The 17,945-nt window shown below is 50.7% G+C and overlaps 1 protein-coding gene and 1 long non-coding RNA gene across 2 annotated transcripts; one reads left to right on the plus strand and one right to left on the minus strand.

Annotated features, from left to right (window-relative positions):
- The first annotated feature begins 4,019 nt into the window (after positions 1 to 4,019).
- MOB3C (MOB kinase activator 3C) lies at positions 4,020 to 13,645 on the plus strand. The gene is made up of 4 exons (XM_038760393.1): positions 4,020 to 4,119; positions 6,086 to 6,573; positions 10,963 to 11,165; positions 12,356 to 13,645. Exons 2-4 carry the CDS (start codon positions 6,156 to 6,158, stop codon positions 12,383 to 12,385), a joined length of 651 nt encoding a protein of 216 aa, XP_038616321.1. The 5' UTR covers positions 4,020 to 4,119; positions 6,086 to 6,155; the 3' UTR covers positions 12,386 to 13,645.
- Positions 13,646 to 16,239: 2,594 nt separating this feature from the next.
- On the minus strand, positions 16,240 to 17,773 carry LOC119940410. The gene is made up of 2 exons (XR_005454916.1): positions 17,639 to 17,773; positions 16,240 to 16,413 (listed from the first exon to the last, which is right to left on the minus strand). It is a non-coding gene; the product is annotated as an uncharacterized LOC119940410 (long non-coding RNA).
- Between the last annotated feature and the right edge of the window lie 172 nt (positions 17,774 to 17,945).

Here is a 17,945-nt window from a genome sequence, read left to right on the forward strand (position 1 = left end):
TCATTATTATAGGTGAGATTGGCCCCCAAGCCTCCTGCCACCCGGCCCTTGGCTCTTTCCATGCCGTTCCTCGGTCTTTGGAACAAAACCAAACATACTAACAAAATAAAATAGATAGAATAGATAGGTACAAGTAAAATAAATAAATAAATAAATAAATTGAGTGCATATGTACATATATATACATATATGTATATACATATATATGTATATGTATATATACATATATACATATCTATATAGATGTACATAGAGTACATATCAATCGTATTTATTGAGCGCTTACTATGTGCAGAGCACTCTACTAAGCGCTTGCACTGTACTAAGCGCTTAATGTACATATATATACAGGCCCAAGCCACCTCCCAACGTAGTGTGAGCGGTCCAGTTTTTTCTGCCTTTCTGGTGACCCCGGCCTCTGCCCCCACCAAGCCGATTCCGCTGCTGGAGAGGAAATCCCCCCCTCCCTATATCCACCCTCGGCTCCGTGCCAAAGGGAATTAACTCTTCACCCATCGTCACCATTCCGGGCCGCTCAACCCAAGCGGCCTTGGCGTCGACCAGAGGGACCCCCATCTCTCTGAGGAAGGCCTCCGGTCACCCTCTCCCTCCTCCTCTGAGGCCCTGTGCTGCACTGACCACTCACTTGGACTTCCCAAGCGCTTAGTCCAGTGCTCTGCACACAGTAAGCGCTCAATAAATACGATTGAATGAATGAATGAATGAATATCTCTTTCCAATCAACCAGCGACCTTTCTGTTTAGCCGCAGAGAGGAAGCAGCGTGGCTCAGCGGAAAGAGCCCGGGCAAGTCACTTCACTTCTCTGGGCCTCAGTTTCCCTCATCTGGAAAATGGGGATTAAGACTGGGAGCCCCAAGTGGGACAACCTGATCACCCTGTAGCCCCCGCAGCGCTTAGAACAGTGCTTTGCAAACGGTAAGCGCTTAACAAATACCCCCATTATTATTATTATTATTAGAAGGGGGAGACAGACAGCGAAACAGAACAAGTCGACAGGTGTCAATACTAATCCTGGCTCCGCCACTTGTTACTGCGTGACCCTGGGCAAGTCACTTCACTTCTCTGGGCCTCATCTGTAAAATGGGGATTAAGGCTGTGAGCCTGATGTGGGGCAGGGACTGTGTCCAATCCGATTTGCTTGAATTCCCTGCAGAACTTGCGCTTAATAAATACCACAGTTATTATTATTATTATTATTATTATTATTATTATTATTATTATTATTGTAAGGGGTCTCCTCAGAGCTCTGTGGATATGTGGAAACTGCAGCACAGCAAGATTAAGTGTTTAGCCCAAGATGAAACAGTAGCTCAATAGCTGGGGTGGGATTAGAGCCACTTAATATGGCTCAGTGGAAAAAGCACGGGCTTTGGAGTCAGAGGTCATGGGTTCAAATCCCGGCTCTGCCAGTTGTCGGCTTTGTGACTTTGGGCAAGTCACTTAACTTCTCTGCACCTCAGTGACCTCATCTGTAAAATGGGGATTAAGACTGTGAGCCCCCCGTGGGACAACCTGATCACCTTGTAACCTCCCCAGCACTTAGAACAGTGATTTGCACATAGTAAGTGCTTAATAAATGCCATTATTATTATTATTATTAGAGCCATTGTATCCTGTCTTCCAGTCCATCAGTCAATCAATCAATCAGTGGTATTTATTGAGTGCTTACTGAGAGCACTGAGATACAAGATACTCTATTTTATCTGTACATACTTATTCTATTTATTTTATTTTGTTAATATGTTTTGTTTTGTTCTCTGTCTCCCCCTTCTAGACTGTGAGCCCACTGTCGGGGAGGGACCGTCTCTAGCTGTTGCCAACTTGGACTTCCCCAGCGCTTAGTCCAGTGCTCTGCACCCAGTAAGCACTCAATCAATCAATCAATCGTATTTATTGAGCGCTTACTGTGTGCAGAGCACTGTCAATCACTCAATAAATACGGTTGAATGAATGAAGGAGTGAATGGGGTCCCCGAGGGGAAACTCTTTGGCTGCGGAGAGAGATGGAAACCGGGGACCAGTTGGGGCCACACGGGTAAACCATTAGGCGCCTGTAGCCGTGAGAGTTAAAATCATTTTCCAGAGGAAAACGGACGCCTAGGATAGGAAGTGGGCTGACACTGCAGCCGGACGGATTTAGGTTAGCTTCCTGACCCTGGTGCTTGGGTGGGGCTGGGATCCCCCTCTCTCCGGGAGACCACCGGGGCCAGCCCACCGTGGAGGCATGCGGCAGCCGTGCTCTCTCAAGCGTTCAGTACAGTGCTCTGCGCCTTCAGTCTAATCTCCTCACCGTACCTCGCTCTCGCCTGTCCCGCCATCGACCCCCGGCCCACGTCCTCCCCCGGGCCTGGAATGCCCCCAATCCCTCCGCCCATCCGCCAAGCTCTCTCTCTTCCTCCCTTCAAGGCCCTGCTGAGAGCTCACCTCCTCCAGGAGGCCTTCCCAGACTGAGCCCCTTCCTTCCTCTCCCCCTCGTCCCCCTCTCCATCCCCCCATCTTACCTCCCTCCCTTCCCCACAGCACCTGTATATATGTATATATGTTTGTACATATTTTTTTACTCTATTTGTTTATTTAATTTATTTTTACATATCTATTCTATTTATTTTATTTTGTTAGTATGTTTGGTCCCTGTCTCCCCCTTTTAGACTGTGAGCCCACTGTTGGGTAGGGACTGTCTCTATATGTTGCCAATTTGTACTTCCCAAGCGCTTAGTACAGTGCTCTGCACATAGTAAGTGCTCAATAAATATGATTGATGATGATGATGATATTTATTACTCTATTTATTTATTTATTTTATTTGTACATATCTATTCTATTTATTTTATTTTGTTAGTATGTTTGGTTTTGTTCTCTGTCTCCCCCTTTTAGACTGTGAGCCCCCTGTTGGGTAGGGACTGTCTCTATATGTTGCCAATTTGTACTTCCCAAGCGCTTAGTACAGTGCTCTGCACATAGTAAGCGCTCAATAAATATGATTGATGATGATGATGATGATGATATTTATTACTCTATTTATTTATTTATTTTATTTGTACATATCTATTCTATTTATTTTATTTTGTTGGTATGTTTGGTTTTGTTCTCCGTCTCCCCCTTTTAGACTGTGAGCCCGCTGTTGGGTAGGGACTGTCTCTATATGTTGCCAATTTGTACTTCCCAAGCGCTGAGTACAGTGCTCTGCACATAGTAAGCGCTCAATAAATACGATTGATGATGATGATGATGATGATGGTCTCCCCCTTTTAGACTCCCCCTTTTAGACTGTGAGCCCACTGTCGGGTAGGGACTGTGTGTATATGTTGCCAATTTGTACTTCCCAAGCGCTCAGTACAGTGCTCTGCACACAGTAAGCGCTCAATAAATACGATTGATGACGGTCTGGCGCGGGAAGGCCCTCGCTTGCCCAATGCTGAGGACTCTCCCCACCCACACGTGAGAGCGTGGGATCTCCCTGAGGAAGGGGCTTTTCTCCGGCCCTGGGGGAGAGGGAAGGCCCAACTGCAAATCACCATGCCGAACTGGAAATTCCCACTTCCAGCCCCCCAGCTTCCCCCCATTCCTCCATTCAGTCAATCGTATTTATCGTATTTATTGAGCGGTTACTGTGTCCCCCCATTCCTTCATTCATTCAATCGTATGCGCTGAACTAAGCGCTCTTTTAGACTGTGAGCCCACTGGTGGGTAGGGACTGTCTCTATATGTTGCCAACTTGTGCTTCCCAAGCGCTTAGTACAGTGCTCTGCACGTAGTAAGCGCTCAATAAATACGATTGATTGATTGATACTAAGCGCTTGGGATTCGTCCCAACCCCAGCCCCTGTGGAAGAGGAAACGCCCCCGCAGTGAGTCCACCACCTGGGAGGGGCCCCACGGACATCTGCCCGGACTCGGTTTTTCCCTTCCGAGAAATGGGTAGATTTGTTGTCCGGCCCTCACGGTTGGGCTTGTGGGGGAGGATATGTGATAGGCTCGGGCCTTCCCAACAGAGACACCGGCCGGCCGCTGACACCCAGGGACCCACTGGAGGAAGGAAACGCTTCTTCCCCTGTCAGGAAGAAGCCGATCGCGGCCAGGAACTCCGGCACCAGAGGAAGGTGGGTAAATCCAAGGATGAATGTCCATGAGGGCTCACTGGGAGAGGGTCCGGGGGCGTCTAATATTCCATTCTGCATCACTGGGGGAGATCCCGGCTCCACCGCTCGTCTGCTGTGTGACCTTGGGGCAAGTCACTTCACTCCTCTGTGCCTCAGTTCCCTCATCTGTAACATGGAGATTGTGTTGCCAACTTGGACTTCCCAAGCGCTTAGTACAGTGCTCTGCACACAGTAAGCGCTCAATAAATACGATTGATTGATTTTTACTTGTACCTATCTATTCTATTTATTTTATTTTGTTAGTATGTTTGGTTTTGTTCTCTGTCTCCCCCCTTTTAGACTGTGAGCCTACTGTTGGGTAGGGACCGTCTCTCTATGTTGCCAACTTGTACTTCCCAAGCACTTAGTACAGTGCTCTGCACAAAGTAAGCGCTCAATAAATACGATTGATTGATTGATTGATTTTACTTGTACCTATCTATTCTATTTATTTTATTTTGTTAGTATGTTTGGTTTTGTTCTCTGTCTCCTCCTTTTAGACTGTGAGCCCACTGTTGGGTAGGGACTGTCTCTATATGTTGCCAACTTGTACTTCCCAAGCGCTTAGTCCAGTGCTCTGCACACAGTAAGCGCTCAATAAATATGATTGATTGATTGATTGACTGCAAGCCCCATGCGAGACAGGGACTGCGTTCAAACTGACTAGCTTGTCTCTACCCCAGTGCTTAGTACAGTTCCTGGCACATAGTAAGCACTTTCATTAATAATAATAATAATAATAATAACATTTATTAAGTGCTTACTATGTGCAAAGTAAGTGGTGGGGCTGGGATTAATAATAATAATAATAACATTTATTAAGTGCTTACTATGTGCAAAGTGGTGGGGCTGGGATTAATAATAATAATAATAATAACATTTATTAAGTGCTTACTATGTGCAAAGTAAGTGGTGGGGCTGGGATTAATAATAATAACAATAACATTTATTAAGTGCTTACTATGTGCAAAGCACTGTTCTAAGCGCTGGGGAGGTTACAAGGTCATCAGGTTATCCCATGGCGGCGCTCACAGTCTTAATCCCCATTTTACAGATGAGGTGACTGAGGCACGGAGAAGGGAAGTGACTTGCCCAAAGTCACACAGCTGACAGTTAGCAGAGCCAGGATTTGAACCCAGGACCTCTGCCTCCAAAGCCCGGGCTCTTTCCACTGAGCCACACTGCTTTGAAAGCAGCATTTACTAAGCGCTTACTGTGTGCAAAGCACTGTTCTAAGCGCTGGGAAGGTGACAAGGTGATCAGGTTGTCCCACGGGGGGGGCTCACTGTCAATCCCCATTTCACAGATGAGGTCACTGAGGCCCAGAGAAGTTAAGCGACTTGCCCAAAGTCACCCAGCTGACAATGGGTGGAGCCGGGATTTGAACCCACGACCATCATCATCATCATGAATCGTATTTATGGAGAGCTTACTACGTGCAGAGCACTGTACTAAGCGCTTGGGAAGTACAAATTGGCAACATATAGAGACAGTCCCTACCCAACAGCGGGCTCACAGTCTAAAAGGGGGAGACAGAGAACAAAACCAAACCTACTAACAAAATGAAATAAATGGAATAGATATGTACAAGTAAAATAAATAGAGTAATAAATATGTACAAACATATATACATATATACGGGTGCCGTGGGGAAGGGAAGGAGGTAAGATGGGGGGGGATGGAGAAGGGGACGAGGGGGAGAGGAAGGAAGGGGCTCAGTCTGGGAAGGCCTCCTGGAGGAGGTGAGCTCTCAGTAGGGCCTTGAAGGGAGGAAGAAGAAGACCACAGACTCCGAAGCCCGGGCTCTTTCCACTGAGCCACGCTGCCTCTCCCCGGCGCTCAGACGGTGTTTGACCCTTAGTCCAACCTTAAATACGATAGAAAAACAAGTAACCAACCCCCTGACGACTTTTTTTTCGTCTCGCAGGCGAGGCTCATGTCCATCGCAGCCTAGGCGCCCCTCAGCCGGGCCCCCGAGGACCCTCCGCGGCCCCACCATGGCCCTCTGCCTGAAGCAGGTGTTCAACAAAGACAAGACCTTCCGCCCCCGCAAGAAGTTCGAGCCGGGCACCCAGCGCTTCGAGCTGTACAAGAAGGCCCAGGCCTCCCTCAAGTCCGGGCTGGACCTCCGCGCCGCCGTCCAGCTGCCCCCCGGGGAGAGCATCAACGACTGGATCGCCGTGCACGTGGTGGACTTCTTCAACCGCATCAACCTCATCTACGGCACCATGGCGGAGTCCTGCACGGCCCTCAGCTGCCCGGTCATGGCCGGCGGGCTCCGCTACGAGTACCGCTGGCAGGACGAGCACCGCTACAGGCGACCGGCCAAGCTCCCGGCCCCCCAGTACATGGCCATGCTCATGGACTGGATCGAGACCCTCATCAACAACGAGGAGATCTTTCCCACCCGCGTCGGTGAGGAGACCCCCACCCCCCCCGGGTGTCGGTCGCGGGGGGGCAAAGCCGCGGGCCGGGACCCGAGGGGCTCCGAGAGAGTGGGGTCGATCGCAATTTATTGAGCGGTTACTCTGTGCTGAGCACTTGGGAGAGCGCGACACACAACGGAAGCGGTAGACGTGATAATAATCAATCAATCAGTCGTATTTATTGAGCGCCTACTGTGTGCTTGGGAAGCACAAGTCGGCAACACATAGAGACAGTCCCTACCCAACAGCAGGCTCACAGTCTAGAAGGGGGAGAGAATAATGATGGTATTTAAGCGCTTACTATGTTCTAAGCACTGGGGAGGTTACCAGGTGATCAGCTTGTCCCACGGGGGGCTCACGGTTTTAATCCCCATTTTACAGATGAGGGAACTGAGGCCCAGAGAAGTGAAGTGACGTGCCCAGAGTCTCACAGCTAGCAGTTGGCGGAGCTGGGATTCGAACCCATGACCGCACTAAGCGCTTGGGAAGTACAAGTCGGCAACACATAGAGACAGTCCCTACCCAACAGCAGGCTCACAGTCTAGAAGGGGGAGAGAATAATGATGGTATTTAAGCGCTTACTATGTTCTAAGCACTGGGGAGGTTACCAGGTGATCAGCTTGTCCCACGGGGGGCTCACGCTTTTAATCCCCATTTTACAGATGAGGGAACTGAGGCCCAGAGAAGTGAAGTGACGTGCCCAGAGTCACACAGCTAGCAGTTGGCGGAGCTGGGATTCGAACCCATGACCGCACTAAGCGCTTGGGAAGTACAAGTCGGCAACACATAGAGACAGTCCCTACCCAACAGCAGGCTCACAGTCTAGAAGGGGGAGAGAATAATGATGGTATTTAAGCGCTTACTATGTTCTAAGCACTGGGGAGGTTACCAGGTGATCAGCTTGTCCCACGGGGGGCTCACGCTTTTAATCCCCATTTTACAGATGAGGGAACTGAGGCCCAGAGAAGTGAAGTGACGTGCCCAGAGTCACACAGCTAGCAGTTGGCGGAGCTGGGATTCGAACCCATGACCGCACTAAGCGCTTGGGAAGTACAAGTCGGCAACACATAGAGACAGTCCCTACCCAACAGCAGGCTCACAGTCTAGAAGGGGGAGAGAATAATGATGGTATTTAAGCGCTTACTATGTTCTAAGCACTGGGGAGGTTACCAGGTGATCAGCTTGTCCCACGGGGGGCTCACGGTTTTAATCCCCATTTTTACAGATGAGGGAACTGAGGCCCAGAGAAGTGAAGTGACGTGCCCAGAGTCTCACAGCTAGCAGTTAGCGGAGCTGGGATTCGAACCCATGACCGCACTAAGCGCTTGGGAAATACAAGTCGGCAACACATAGAGACAGTCCCTACCCAACAGCGGGCTCACAGTCTAGAAGGGGGAGATAATAATGATGGTATTTGTTAAGCGCTTACTATGTTCTAAGCACTGGGGAGGTTACAAGGTGATCAGCTTGTCCCACGGGGGGCTCACGGTTTTAATCCCCATTTTACAGATGAGGGAACTGAGGCCCAGAGAAGTGAAGTGACTTGCCCAGAGTCACACAGCTAGCAGTTGGCGGAGCTGGGATTCGAACCCATGACCTCGGACTCCAAAGCCCGGGCTCTTTCCACTGAGCCACGCTGCTAGACGTGATCCTTTCCGTAGAGGAAAGACGCCACGTCGGGTTTCTGGAGCCCGTCGGCCTCAGTCCCATCCCAGTCCCTCCCTAAAAATCCTACCCCTTTTCATTCATTCATTCAGTCGTATTTATTGAGCGCTTACTGTGCGCAGAGCACTGCACTAAGCGCTTGGGAAGCACAAGTCGGCAACACATAGGGACAGTCCCTACCCAACAGCGGGCTCACAGTCTAGAAGGGGGAGATAATAATGATGGTATTTGTTAAGCGCTTACTATGTTCTAAGCACTGGGGAGGTTACAAGGTGATCAGCTTGTCCCACGGGGGGCTCACGGTTTTAATCCCCATTTTACAGATGAGGGAACTGAGGCCCAGAGAAGTGAAGTGACTTGCCCAGAGTCACACAGCTAGCAGTTGGCGGAGCTGGGATTCGAACCCATGACCTTGGACTCCAAAGCCCGGGCTCTTTCCACTGAGCCACGCTGCTAGACGTGATCCTTTCCGTAGAGGAAAGACGCCACGTCGGGTTTCTGGAGCCCGTCGGCCTCAGTCCCATCCCAGTCCCTCCCTAAAAATCCTACCCCTTTTCATTCATTCATTCAATCGTATTTCTTGAGTGCTTACAGTGGGCAGAGCACTGTATTAAGCACTTGGGAAAGTACAATCTAACAATAAACAGACACATTCCCTGCCCACAGTGAGTTTGCAGTCTAAAGAGGGAGGCAGACATTAATAGAAAGAAAGGAATTAGAGATACGGATGTAAGTGCTTTGGGGCTGGGAGGGGGATCAATCAATCAATCAATCATATTTATTGAGCGCTTACTGTGTGCAGAGCACTGTACTAAGCGCTTGGGAAGTCCAAGTTGGCAACATATAGAGACAGTCCCTATCCAACAGTGGGCTCACAGTCTAAAAGGGATGAATAAAGGGAGCGAGTCAGGGTGACGCGGAAGGGAGTGGGAGAAGGGGAAAGGGGGGCTTAGTCAGGGAAGGCCTCTTGGAGGAGATGAGCCTTCAGTAGTAATAATAATAATAATGATGGCATTTATTAAGCGCTTACTATCTGCAAAGCACTGTTCTAAGCGCTGGGGAGGTTACAAGGTGATCAGGTTGTCCCACGGGGGGGCTCACAGTCGTAATCCCCATTTTGCAGATGAGATACTGAGGCCCAGAGAAGTGACTTGCCCAAAGTCACACAGCTGACAGCTGGCGGAGCCGGGGTTTGAACCCGTGACCTCCGACTCCAAAGCCCGGGCTGTTTCCATTGAGCCGCACTGCCTTGAAAGCGGGGAGAGCACTTTCCCCTCCTACGGAAATGTCGCCTCGGAGCGCGGCTGGGGACAAATGCCTTCGGGAAGTGTCAGGGGAGAGGGGCTGGATCAGGGAAATTTTTCTGTTCCTCCCTCCTTCCCTCACCCGTCCCCTTTATCTTATCAGAGGCCCACAGCCTTTCCTGCCCTCCTTCTCCCCCCATCTCCCCCCCGATTTTCTGTGGGAGCCCCCCTCTCCGGCTCCGATAAGGCTCGGCTGGGCCCCGGCTCTTTGGCCTCAGTGAGCCCGCTGTTGGGTAGGGACTGTCTCTATGTGTTGCCAGTTTGTACTTCCCAAGCGCTTAGTACAGTGCTCTGCACACAGTAAGCGCCCAATAAATACGATTGATGATGATGATGATGATGGCCTCGCTTGGAAAAGGGGCCCTGCAGGTCGGCGAAGATGGTCCTTTTCATAACTCGCCCTGCTTTGTGGCTGCTTGAGAAGCAGCGTGGTCTAGTGGGTAAAAAAAAAAAATGGTATTTATTAAGCGCTTACTACGTGCAAAGCACTGTTCTAAGTGCTGGGGCAGATACAAAGTGATTTAAAAAAATGGTATTTATTAAGCGCTTACTACGTGCAAAGCACTGTTCTAAGTGCTGGGGCACATACAAAGTGATCAAGTTGGCCCACGGGGGCTCATAGTCTTAATCCCCATTTTACAGATGAGGGAACTGAGGCGCAGAGAAGCGGAGTGACTTGCCCAAAGTCACACAGCCGGGATTTGAACCCATGACCTCTGACTCCAAAGCCCAGGCTCTTCCCACTGAGCCACGCTGCTTCTCCTAGAAGGTAGGCTGTAGACTCTTGGAAGAGCCTGGGCCTGGCAGTGGAAGTTCCTGAGTCCCAATCCCAGCTCTGCCCCGTGTCTGCCGTGTGACCTTGGGCAAGTCATTTCACTTCTCTGGGCCTCAGTTCCCCCATCTGCAAAATGGGGATTAAGACTTTGAGCCCCATGTGGGACGGGGACCGTGTACAACCCGCTTAGCTTGTATTCACCCCAGTGCTGGCACGTAGTGCAATTATTATTAATCAATCAATCGTATTTATTGAGCGCTTACTGTGTGCAGAGCACCGGACTAAGCGCTTGGGAAGTCCAAGTTGGCAACATAGAGAGACAGTCCCTACCCAACAGTGGGCTCACAGTATAAAAGGGGGAGACAGAGAAGACAAGCGGCAGGGCCGGGATTTGAGCCCATGACCGCTGACTCCAAAGCTCGGGCTCTTTCCACTGAGCCAAGCTGCTTCTCTGAGAGCACTGTACTAAGCGCTTAGGAAGGCACAACAGAACAATAAACAGATACATTCCCTGCCCACGACGAGCTTACAGTCTCTGGGGGGTACTTAGTAAGGGCCAGGATGTGCGGAGGATCTTGGGGAGGGGGGCGTCAGGAGGCGGAGGGGACCCCTGACGGGTGCCGCCCCCTCGCAGGTGTGCCCTTCCCCAAGAACTTCCAGCAGGTATGCACCAAGATCCTCACCCGCCTCTTCCGTGTCTTCGTCCACGTCTACATCCACCACTTCGACAGCATCATCTCCTTGGGGGCTGAGGCCCACGTCAACACCTGCTATAAGCACTTCTACTACTTCATCCGCGAGTTCAGCCTGGTGGACCACCGCGAGCTGGAGCCCCTGGTGAGACCCCCCCGTCCCCCGTCCCGAGCCCCGAGCCCAGGGAGTTTGGGGTTCCTCTCTTGGGTCACGGGGCAGCAGCCGGGTTCGTCCTGCCCCGACACCGGTGCCATGTGCCCATGGATCTATCGGGGAAGCCGTAGCATCAATCGTATTTATTGAGCGCTTACTATGTGCAGAGCACTGTGCTAAGCGTAGCAGCCCTGTCCCCTCCGGGATGGCCTCCCTACCCCCACAGACATCTCCTCCGGTGTCCTGCCCCCCGCCTGGAGGAGTAGGGGGAGCCGAGGGGCGGCAAGCAGCAGTCATTCCCTCATTCAGTCATATTTATTGAGCGCTTACTGTGTGCAAAGCACCATACTAAGCGCTTGCTGCGGAAACCAGGGCCGGAGGACACAGAGCCACGGCTAAAAGCCACCTCCCCCAGCCCACTGGGGTGGTTTCTGATCGGTCCAGCTCCTGTATGTCATCATCATCATCAATCGTATTTATTCATTCATTCATTCATTCCATCGTATTTATTGAGCGCTTACTATGTGCAGAGCACTGTACTAAGCGCTTGGGAAGTACAAATTGGCAACATATATGTATATATGTTTGTACATATTTATTACTCTATTTATTTTACTTGTACATATCTATTCTATTTCTTTTATTTTGTTAGTATGTTTGGTTTTGTTCTCTGTCTCCCCCTTTTAGACTGTGAGCCCACTGTTGGGTAGGGACTATCTCTAGATGTTGCCAACTTGGACTTCCCAAGCGCTTAGTACAGTGCTCTGCATACAGTAAGCGCTCAATAAATATGATTGATTGATTGATTGGGAGACAAACAGGCTTTGCCCACAGTGAGCTCACAGCGGCTCCGGTTCCCAGCTCCCTGAAGCGGACAGGGCATTCTTCCCTCTGTTCTCTGAGCCTGTGTTTCTGGAATCACCGGGGCCTGGGTGGAAGATTGGGACAGCCTGGAGGGGAGCGGTTGAGACCGGGATCGGGAACTGGCGGGCGGATTTGGACCCTCTGGCCGGCCGGGTGCCCACCTGACAAGCTGTCAGTCAATCAATCAATCGTATTGAGCGCTTACTGTGTGCAGAGCACTGGACTAAGCGCTTGGGAAGTCCAAGTTGGCAACGTATAGAGACAGTCCCTACCCTACAGTGGGCTCACAGTCTAAAAGTCGGTCTCCCTCCTTGCAGAGAGAAATGACGGAAAGGATCTGCCACTGAGGCAGTGTCTGTGGAGCATCCAGAGTGGGTCCGGGACCTCAGCACCCACCCCGCAACCCGGGGTGGGGGCGTCCTGGACATGGACAGAGCCCTGGGACCCCCCCAACCACCGGCATCGGACCAGCCTCCCTCAGGACCAAAAGCGGTTGGAGGCCGGGGGCAGTCGGGATAACCTGTCGGAGCTTCTCCCCACCCACCTCAGGGCCCTGGACCACCCTCCCCCAGCCCTCACTGAAGCAGCGAGGGGGTCGCTGAGGACAGACAGCAGGGGGTTTCTTCCTTCCCTGGGCAATCTCCCCTTTTCCAAGGTTTGTGGACGGAGTGGGAGACGGGGGCCAGCCGGCCCTGGTCGTTCGGACCAACAGTAGTGATTTGGGGAAAGCCTGGGTTTCCAGCCGAAGACCGGGGCCCCGTCTTCCCCCCAGTTTCTCCAAGGGCTACCCGGGCCTGTCGTACTTCCCTGCACTGAGCCACTAGTGATGCTGTGAACCCCTGTCCCCATTGCTGTGGAAACCAGGACCGGAGGACACAGAGCCAAGGCTAAGAGCCACCTCCCCCAGTCCACTGGGGTGGTTTCTGATCGGTCAAGCCGAGCTCCGAGCATCTCGCCGAGTCCCAGGGTGGGCGGGGACCTTAGAGAGGTCATTTGGTCCATCCCCCTGCTTCCAAGCCATCTCCAGCCAGGGGAAGAATCTCTCCTGTTCTGTGCCTTGGCTTCCTGAGCCACCCGTCTCCCGAATGGAGTTCAGTCTCCCATCTGAGCATCAGGGAAGAGGTCAGACCTCCTCTCTGCCTCCTGCTTTGCCACCTGAACGTCTGTGGAGGGGGGAAAAACCACTTTGCATTGATGAGACTACGCTCCAACAGTCCCCATTTGGGCTGTTGAGACGCCACCGGATAAAGCAGCCATTTCAGGGCTGCATGAAGATATCCCGAGGCCAAGAGGAGGGATCCCCGTTTCCCTCACCAGAGACAGGTCCATCTGCCTTCCCCCGGGAACGCTCCCGCCCTCGGGGGCGTTCCCTATGGATCTCGGGATCGGCAGATTTCAGAATCAAAGCCGGCTCGGAGGAAGGAATTGCCATCTTGATCCGTCCCTGCGGTGCGGCCTGTGTCGCTGCCTGACTCTGGGCTGGCTGACCGAATCGGGGAAGGGGAGACCGCTGGGTGTTAGGGCCCGGCCGTAGGTGGACCGGCAGGGCACGGGACGCACGTCCGGCCTCGGTTTCCCCAGGCCCGCGTGCACGCTTGTTCTAGAAGCCAGCAAGAGTCCGCAGCTGCAGGACTGTGGCAACAGCTACTGCAGCGGTAGCCACGGCGCAGAGACGCATCCCTCTGGAGAAGTGATGGACGCCAAACCCTTCTGAGCCTCGAGACTCGGGCCGAGTCGACGGCCTTGCTTCTGAGCCACCGTGGCACCCGTGCGGCGATCTCTCCGGCAGCCAGCGCAGGATCCACGAAGCAGTCGTTCTTTTCACTCTGCCGCCCCTGCCGCGGCTCCGATTGGTGCTCCCGGACTTATTCCGGGTTGGGGGTGGGAGACGGGAGGGAGAATCTATTTTAATTACGCGGAGGAAATTATTTTTTTTAAAGCCGGAGAGCAGACGAGGTAAGGCCCCGTGCTGCCCCTGGCCGAGTCGAAGGCCGTGGGTAGGTCTTTGGGTGCGGTCCGATTAAAGTCCCGGGGATGGGGGTAGGGAGGGTGGGATCGATGGGTGGGTGGGATCAGGGGGTCCAGGCAGATCTTGGGAGCAGCAGGGTGGGGCCCGGACCCAGGGGAGGGCTGGGAATACCAGAGCAGAGAGGCTGCTGGGTAGGATGGGATGGAGTCGGGACAGGACGGGGTGAGGGCTATTCCCCCTGCTTGGAACTCCCTCCTCCCCATCAGTTCCCACCTCTCCAAGAAGCCTTCCCTGATTAATTGCCAACACCCCCCCATCATACCAGTCAAGCATCCACCCTTGGCCCCGACAGTTAAATACACCCACTTTCAACCATCATGTAGGATATATTCAGTTGTTGAGTCTGTCACTTTATCCTGACCCACTTGCACTACTCTCTTTATATCCTTGTCCCTCTCCCTGCTCCCTTGATTTGAAAATGCATTCCATGGTAAGGGCAGGGAACCCCTATTTTGTCACTGTTCTTCTCTCCCAAGCACTTAGAACAGTGTTCTGGGGACAGTGGATTTTTAGCCGATACCATTTATGGCAGAGAAGCAGCGTGGCTCAGTGGAAAAGAACCCGGGCTTTGGAGTCAGAGGTCACAGGTTCAAATCCCGGCTCTGCCAACGGTCAGCTGTGTGACTTTGGGTAAGTCACTTCACTTCTCTGGGCCTCAGTTCCCTCATCTGTAAAATGAGGATTAAGACTGTGAGCCCCCCCGTGGGATAACCTGATCATCATCATCATCATCATCAATTGTATTTATTGAGCGCTTACTATGTGCAGAGCACTGTACTAAGCGCTTGGGAAGTACAAATTGGCAACATATAGAGACAGTCCCTACCCAACAGTGGGCTCACAGTCTAAAAACCTGATCACCTTGTAACCTCCACAGCACTTAGAACAGTGCTTTGCACATAGTAAGCGTTTAATAAATGCCATTATTATTATTATTATTGTTATTATGGAGTGATTGTGGCAGGGAGGGAATAGCTGGACTGTTGCCCTTTGACAGATGAGTAAACTGAGGTCCAGAGAAGAAAAACACCTTGCCCAACGCTTTCCACCTCTTTCCACAGCAGACAACCAACTCATGGGTCATATTTATTGAGGGCCTTCCGAGGACAGCGCACTATACTGAACACTTAGGAGAGTATTATAGAGTTAGTACTACAGTTAGTAGACATGATCTCTGCTCTCAAGGAGTTTATAGTCTACTAAATGCAGAGCACTGTCCTGAGCTATTGGGAGAGTATCATAAACCTAAAATCACATCTCCAAAAGATTAGACCCTCTTTCCCCCAACTCTCTTCCCCCTTTTGCTCCTCCCTCGCCCTTTGATTTGTACCTTTTATTCACTCCAACCTCGGCCCCACGGCACTTATGTACATATCTGTAATTTATTTTAAAGTCTGTCCCCCAATCTAGACTGCTAGCTCTTTGTGAGCAGAGAACATGTCTACCCACTCTATTGCAATAATAATAATGGTATTTATTAAGCACTTACTATGTGTCAAGCACTGTTCTTGGACTCTCCCAAGCAGTACCGTGCTCTACACACAGTAAGCACTCAGTAAATATGATCGATTATTAATGTGCAGTGAAGCAGCGTGGCTCAGTGGAAAAGAGCATGGGCTTTGGAGTCGGGGGTCATGGGTTCAAATCCCGGCTCTGCCAATTGTCAGCTGTGTGACTTTGGGCAAGTCACTTAACTTCTCTGTGCCCCAGTTACCTCATCTGTAAAATGGGGATTAAGACTGTGAGCCCCCCAGGGGGACAACCTGATCACCTTGTAACCTCCCCAGCGCTTAGAACAGTGCTTTGCACATAGTAAGTGTTTAATAAATGCCATTAAAAAAAAAGTAGCCTGAGGATACAAACAAATTCTGTGGCCTGAGACCCTGAGGGAAGGACAAGAGGGAAAAAACATCTAGGGTTCATCTCTCCCCGGCCTTGACATCCCCAACGCTTTCCTCTGTGCAAAGATGTCTGTCCAGAATCCACATTTCTGGGAGCACAAAGGCTCTTCCTCTGTGCCTCAGTTTCCCCCGTGGGCTGAAGAATATGGACAGGACACTGCAATTTCTCCAGGGAGGAAATTTTCCAGCTTTTGGTTTCCTCTCCCACGTGGGGCGGGGGGGGAATGGGGGAGGAGTACCATTATAATAATGATGACAGTAACTATGAGGCTGAAAGACAAATGCGCTTTAATTACCATTGGAGAAGCGCTTGGAGAAGCGCAGATGAAAGCGACCGCGGGAATCCAGATCACACTGGGATTATGACGTTCACTACATGTCTCGGTCTTCCTCCTTCTGTCTGTAAATTAGGCCGGGACTGTCTCCCCAGCTAGACTGTAAGTTCCTTGAGGAAAGGGAGCAAATCTGTTAGCTATTTGCCATCCCCCATTAGCTTAGTACAGCGCTCTGCTCATAGTAGGCACCCAATCCAGGGTTCTGCAATCTGTAGAGTGCTCTTCAAACAGGGGGCATCCAGTACAGTGCTCTGCACACAGCAGGCACCCAATGCAGCGCTCTTTATGCCCAAAGTAGATGCTCTGTAAATATCAGATTGATTGGACTGTTGAAACATGTGAGTGTTGAAAGCCAAAGGCCCGTTGCCTCCCAAATCTTTCCAACTGTTTTTCCAGGATTGGGTATGTGTGAGAAAGATGAAGGAGGGGAGAAGAATGTGGGAGTCCAAGACGGGGAGAAACACATCGAGAATTTGGGGTTAAAGGGATTTGAGCTGTGAAGGCGCTGGGGAGAACGGGGAGAGATCATTATTCATTCAATCGTATTTATTGAGCGCTTACTGTGTGCAGAGCACTGTACTGAGCGCTTGGGAAGTACAAGTCGGCAACATATAGAGACGATCCCTCCCCAACAATGGGCTCACAGTCTAGAAGGGGGAGATAGACAACAAAACAAAACATGTAGACAGGTGAGAAAAGGGAAATAACCCTGGAGATCTGGGTACTTCCCAAGCGCTTAGTACAGTGCTCTGCCCACAGTAAGCGCTCAATAAATAAGCTTGAATAAATTAAAAGGTTCATGATAAACCAAATAGCTTGTCACTTTTCTCAATCCTTGCTGCCTAGTGGCTAGAACACAGGACTGGGAGTCAGAAAGACCTGATTTCTAATAATAATAATAATAATGGCATTTATTAAGCGCTTACTATGTGCAAAGCACTGTTCTAAGCGCTGATCTCATCTCTGCCACTTGTCTGCTGGGTGACCTTGGGCAAATCACTTCTCTGTGCCTCAGTTACCTCATCTGGAAAATGGGGATTAATAATAATAATGGTATTTAAGACTGTGAGCCCCATATGGGACATGGACTCTGTCCGACCCGATGTCCTTGTATCTACCCCAGCTCTTTAGAACAGTCCCTGGCTCATAGTAATCGTTTAAAAAATACCATCAAAACAACACAAAATCAAATAAAAACCAAAGGGGTCTCAGCTGAGTTGATCCTGGTTTCTCAGCTGGAGGCAAAGATCCGGAAGAAAAACAAAAAACAATGAGCTCAGCAGCAAGGACAATGAGAACAAGTGCCTGAAAAACAAACCTAATTTTGCTAATTACCTGTTTCTTCTGTCTCATTCAATTTCTGCCCCAAGTTGAGAGGAATGTTGATTTCTGCAATGCCTCCGGAGAGCTAAGGAACTAAGGAGTCATTAAGGGAATCAATCAGATCATGAAGCTGATTGCAGAATAGAGTTCTCCCTCCACAAAGCAGTTAGCACTTTGTCAGATGACAGTTAATTATTTGGTGCCAAGCCCGGGAAAATAAAGGGAGTTTCAGAAGGGATTTCTTGATTTCATTTGAAGGCAGCAGATTCACTCTCCCTTAAATTATACCTTGATTTGATTCCCAAAGTACTTATCTCAT

Source organism: Tachyglossus aculeatus, chromosome 18 (genome assembly GCF_015852505.1).
Source record: "Tachyglossus aculeatus isolate mTacAcu1 chromosome 18, mTacAcu1.pri, whole genome shotgun sequence".
NCBI lineage: Eukaryota > Metazoa > Chordata > Mammalia > Monotremata > Tachyglossidae > Tachyglossus > Tachyglossus aculeatus.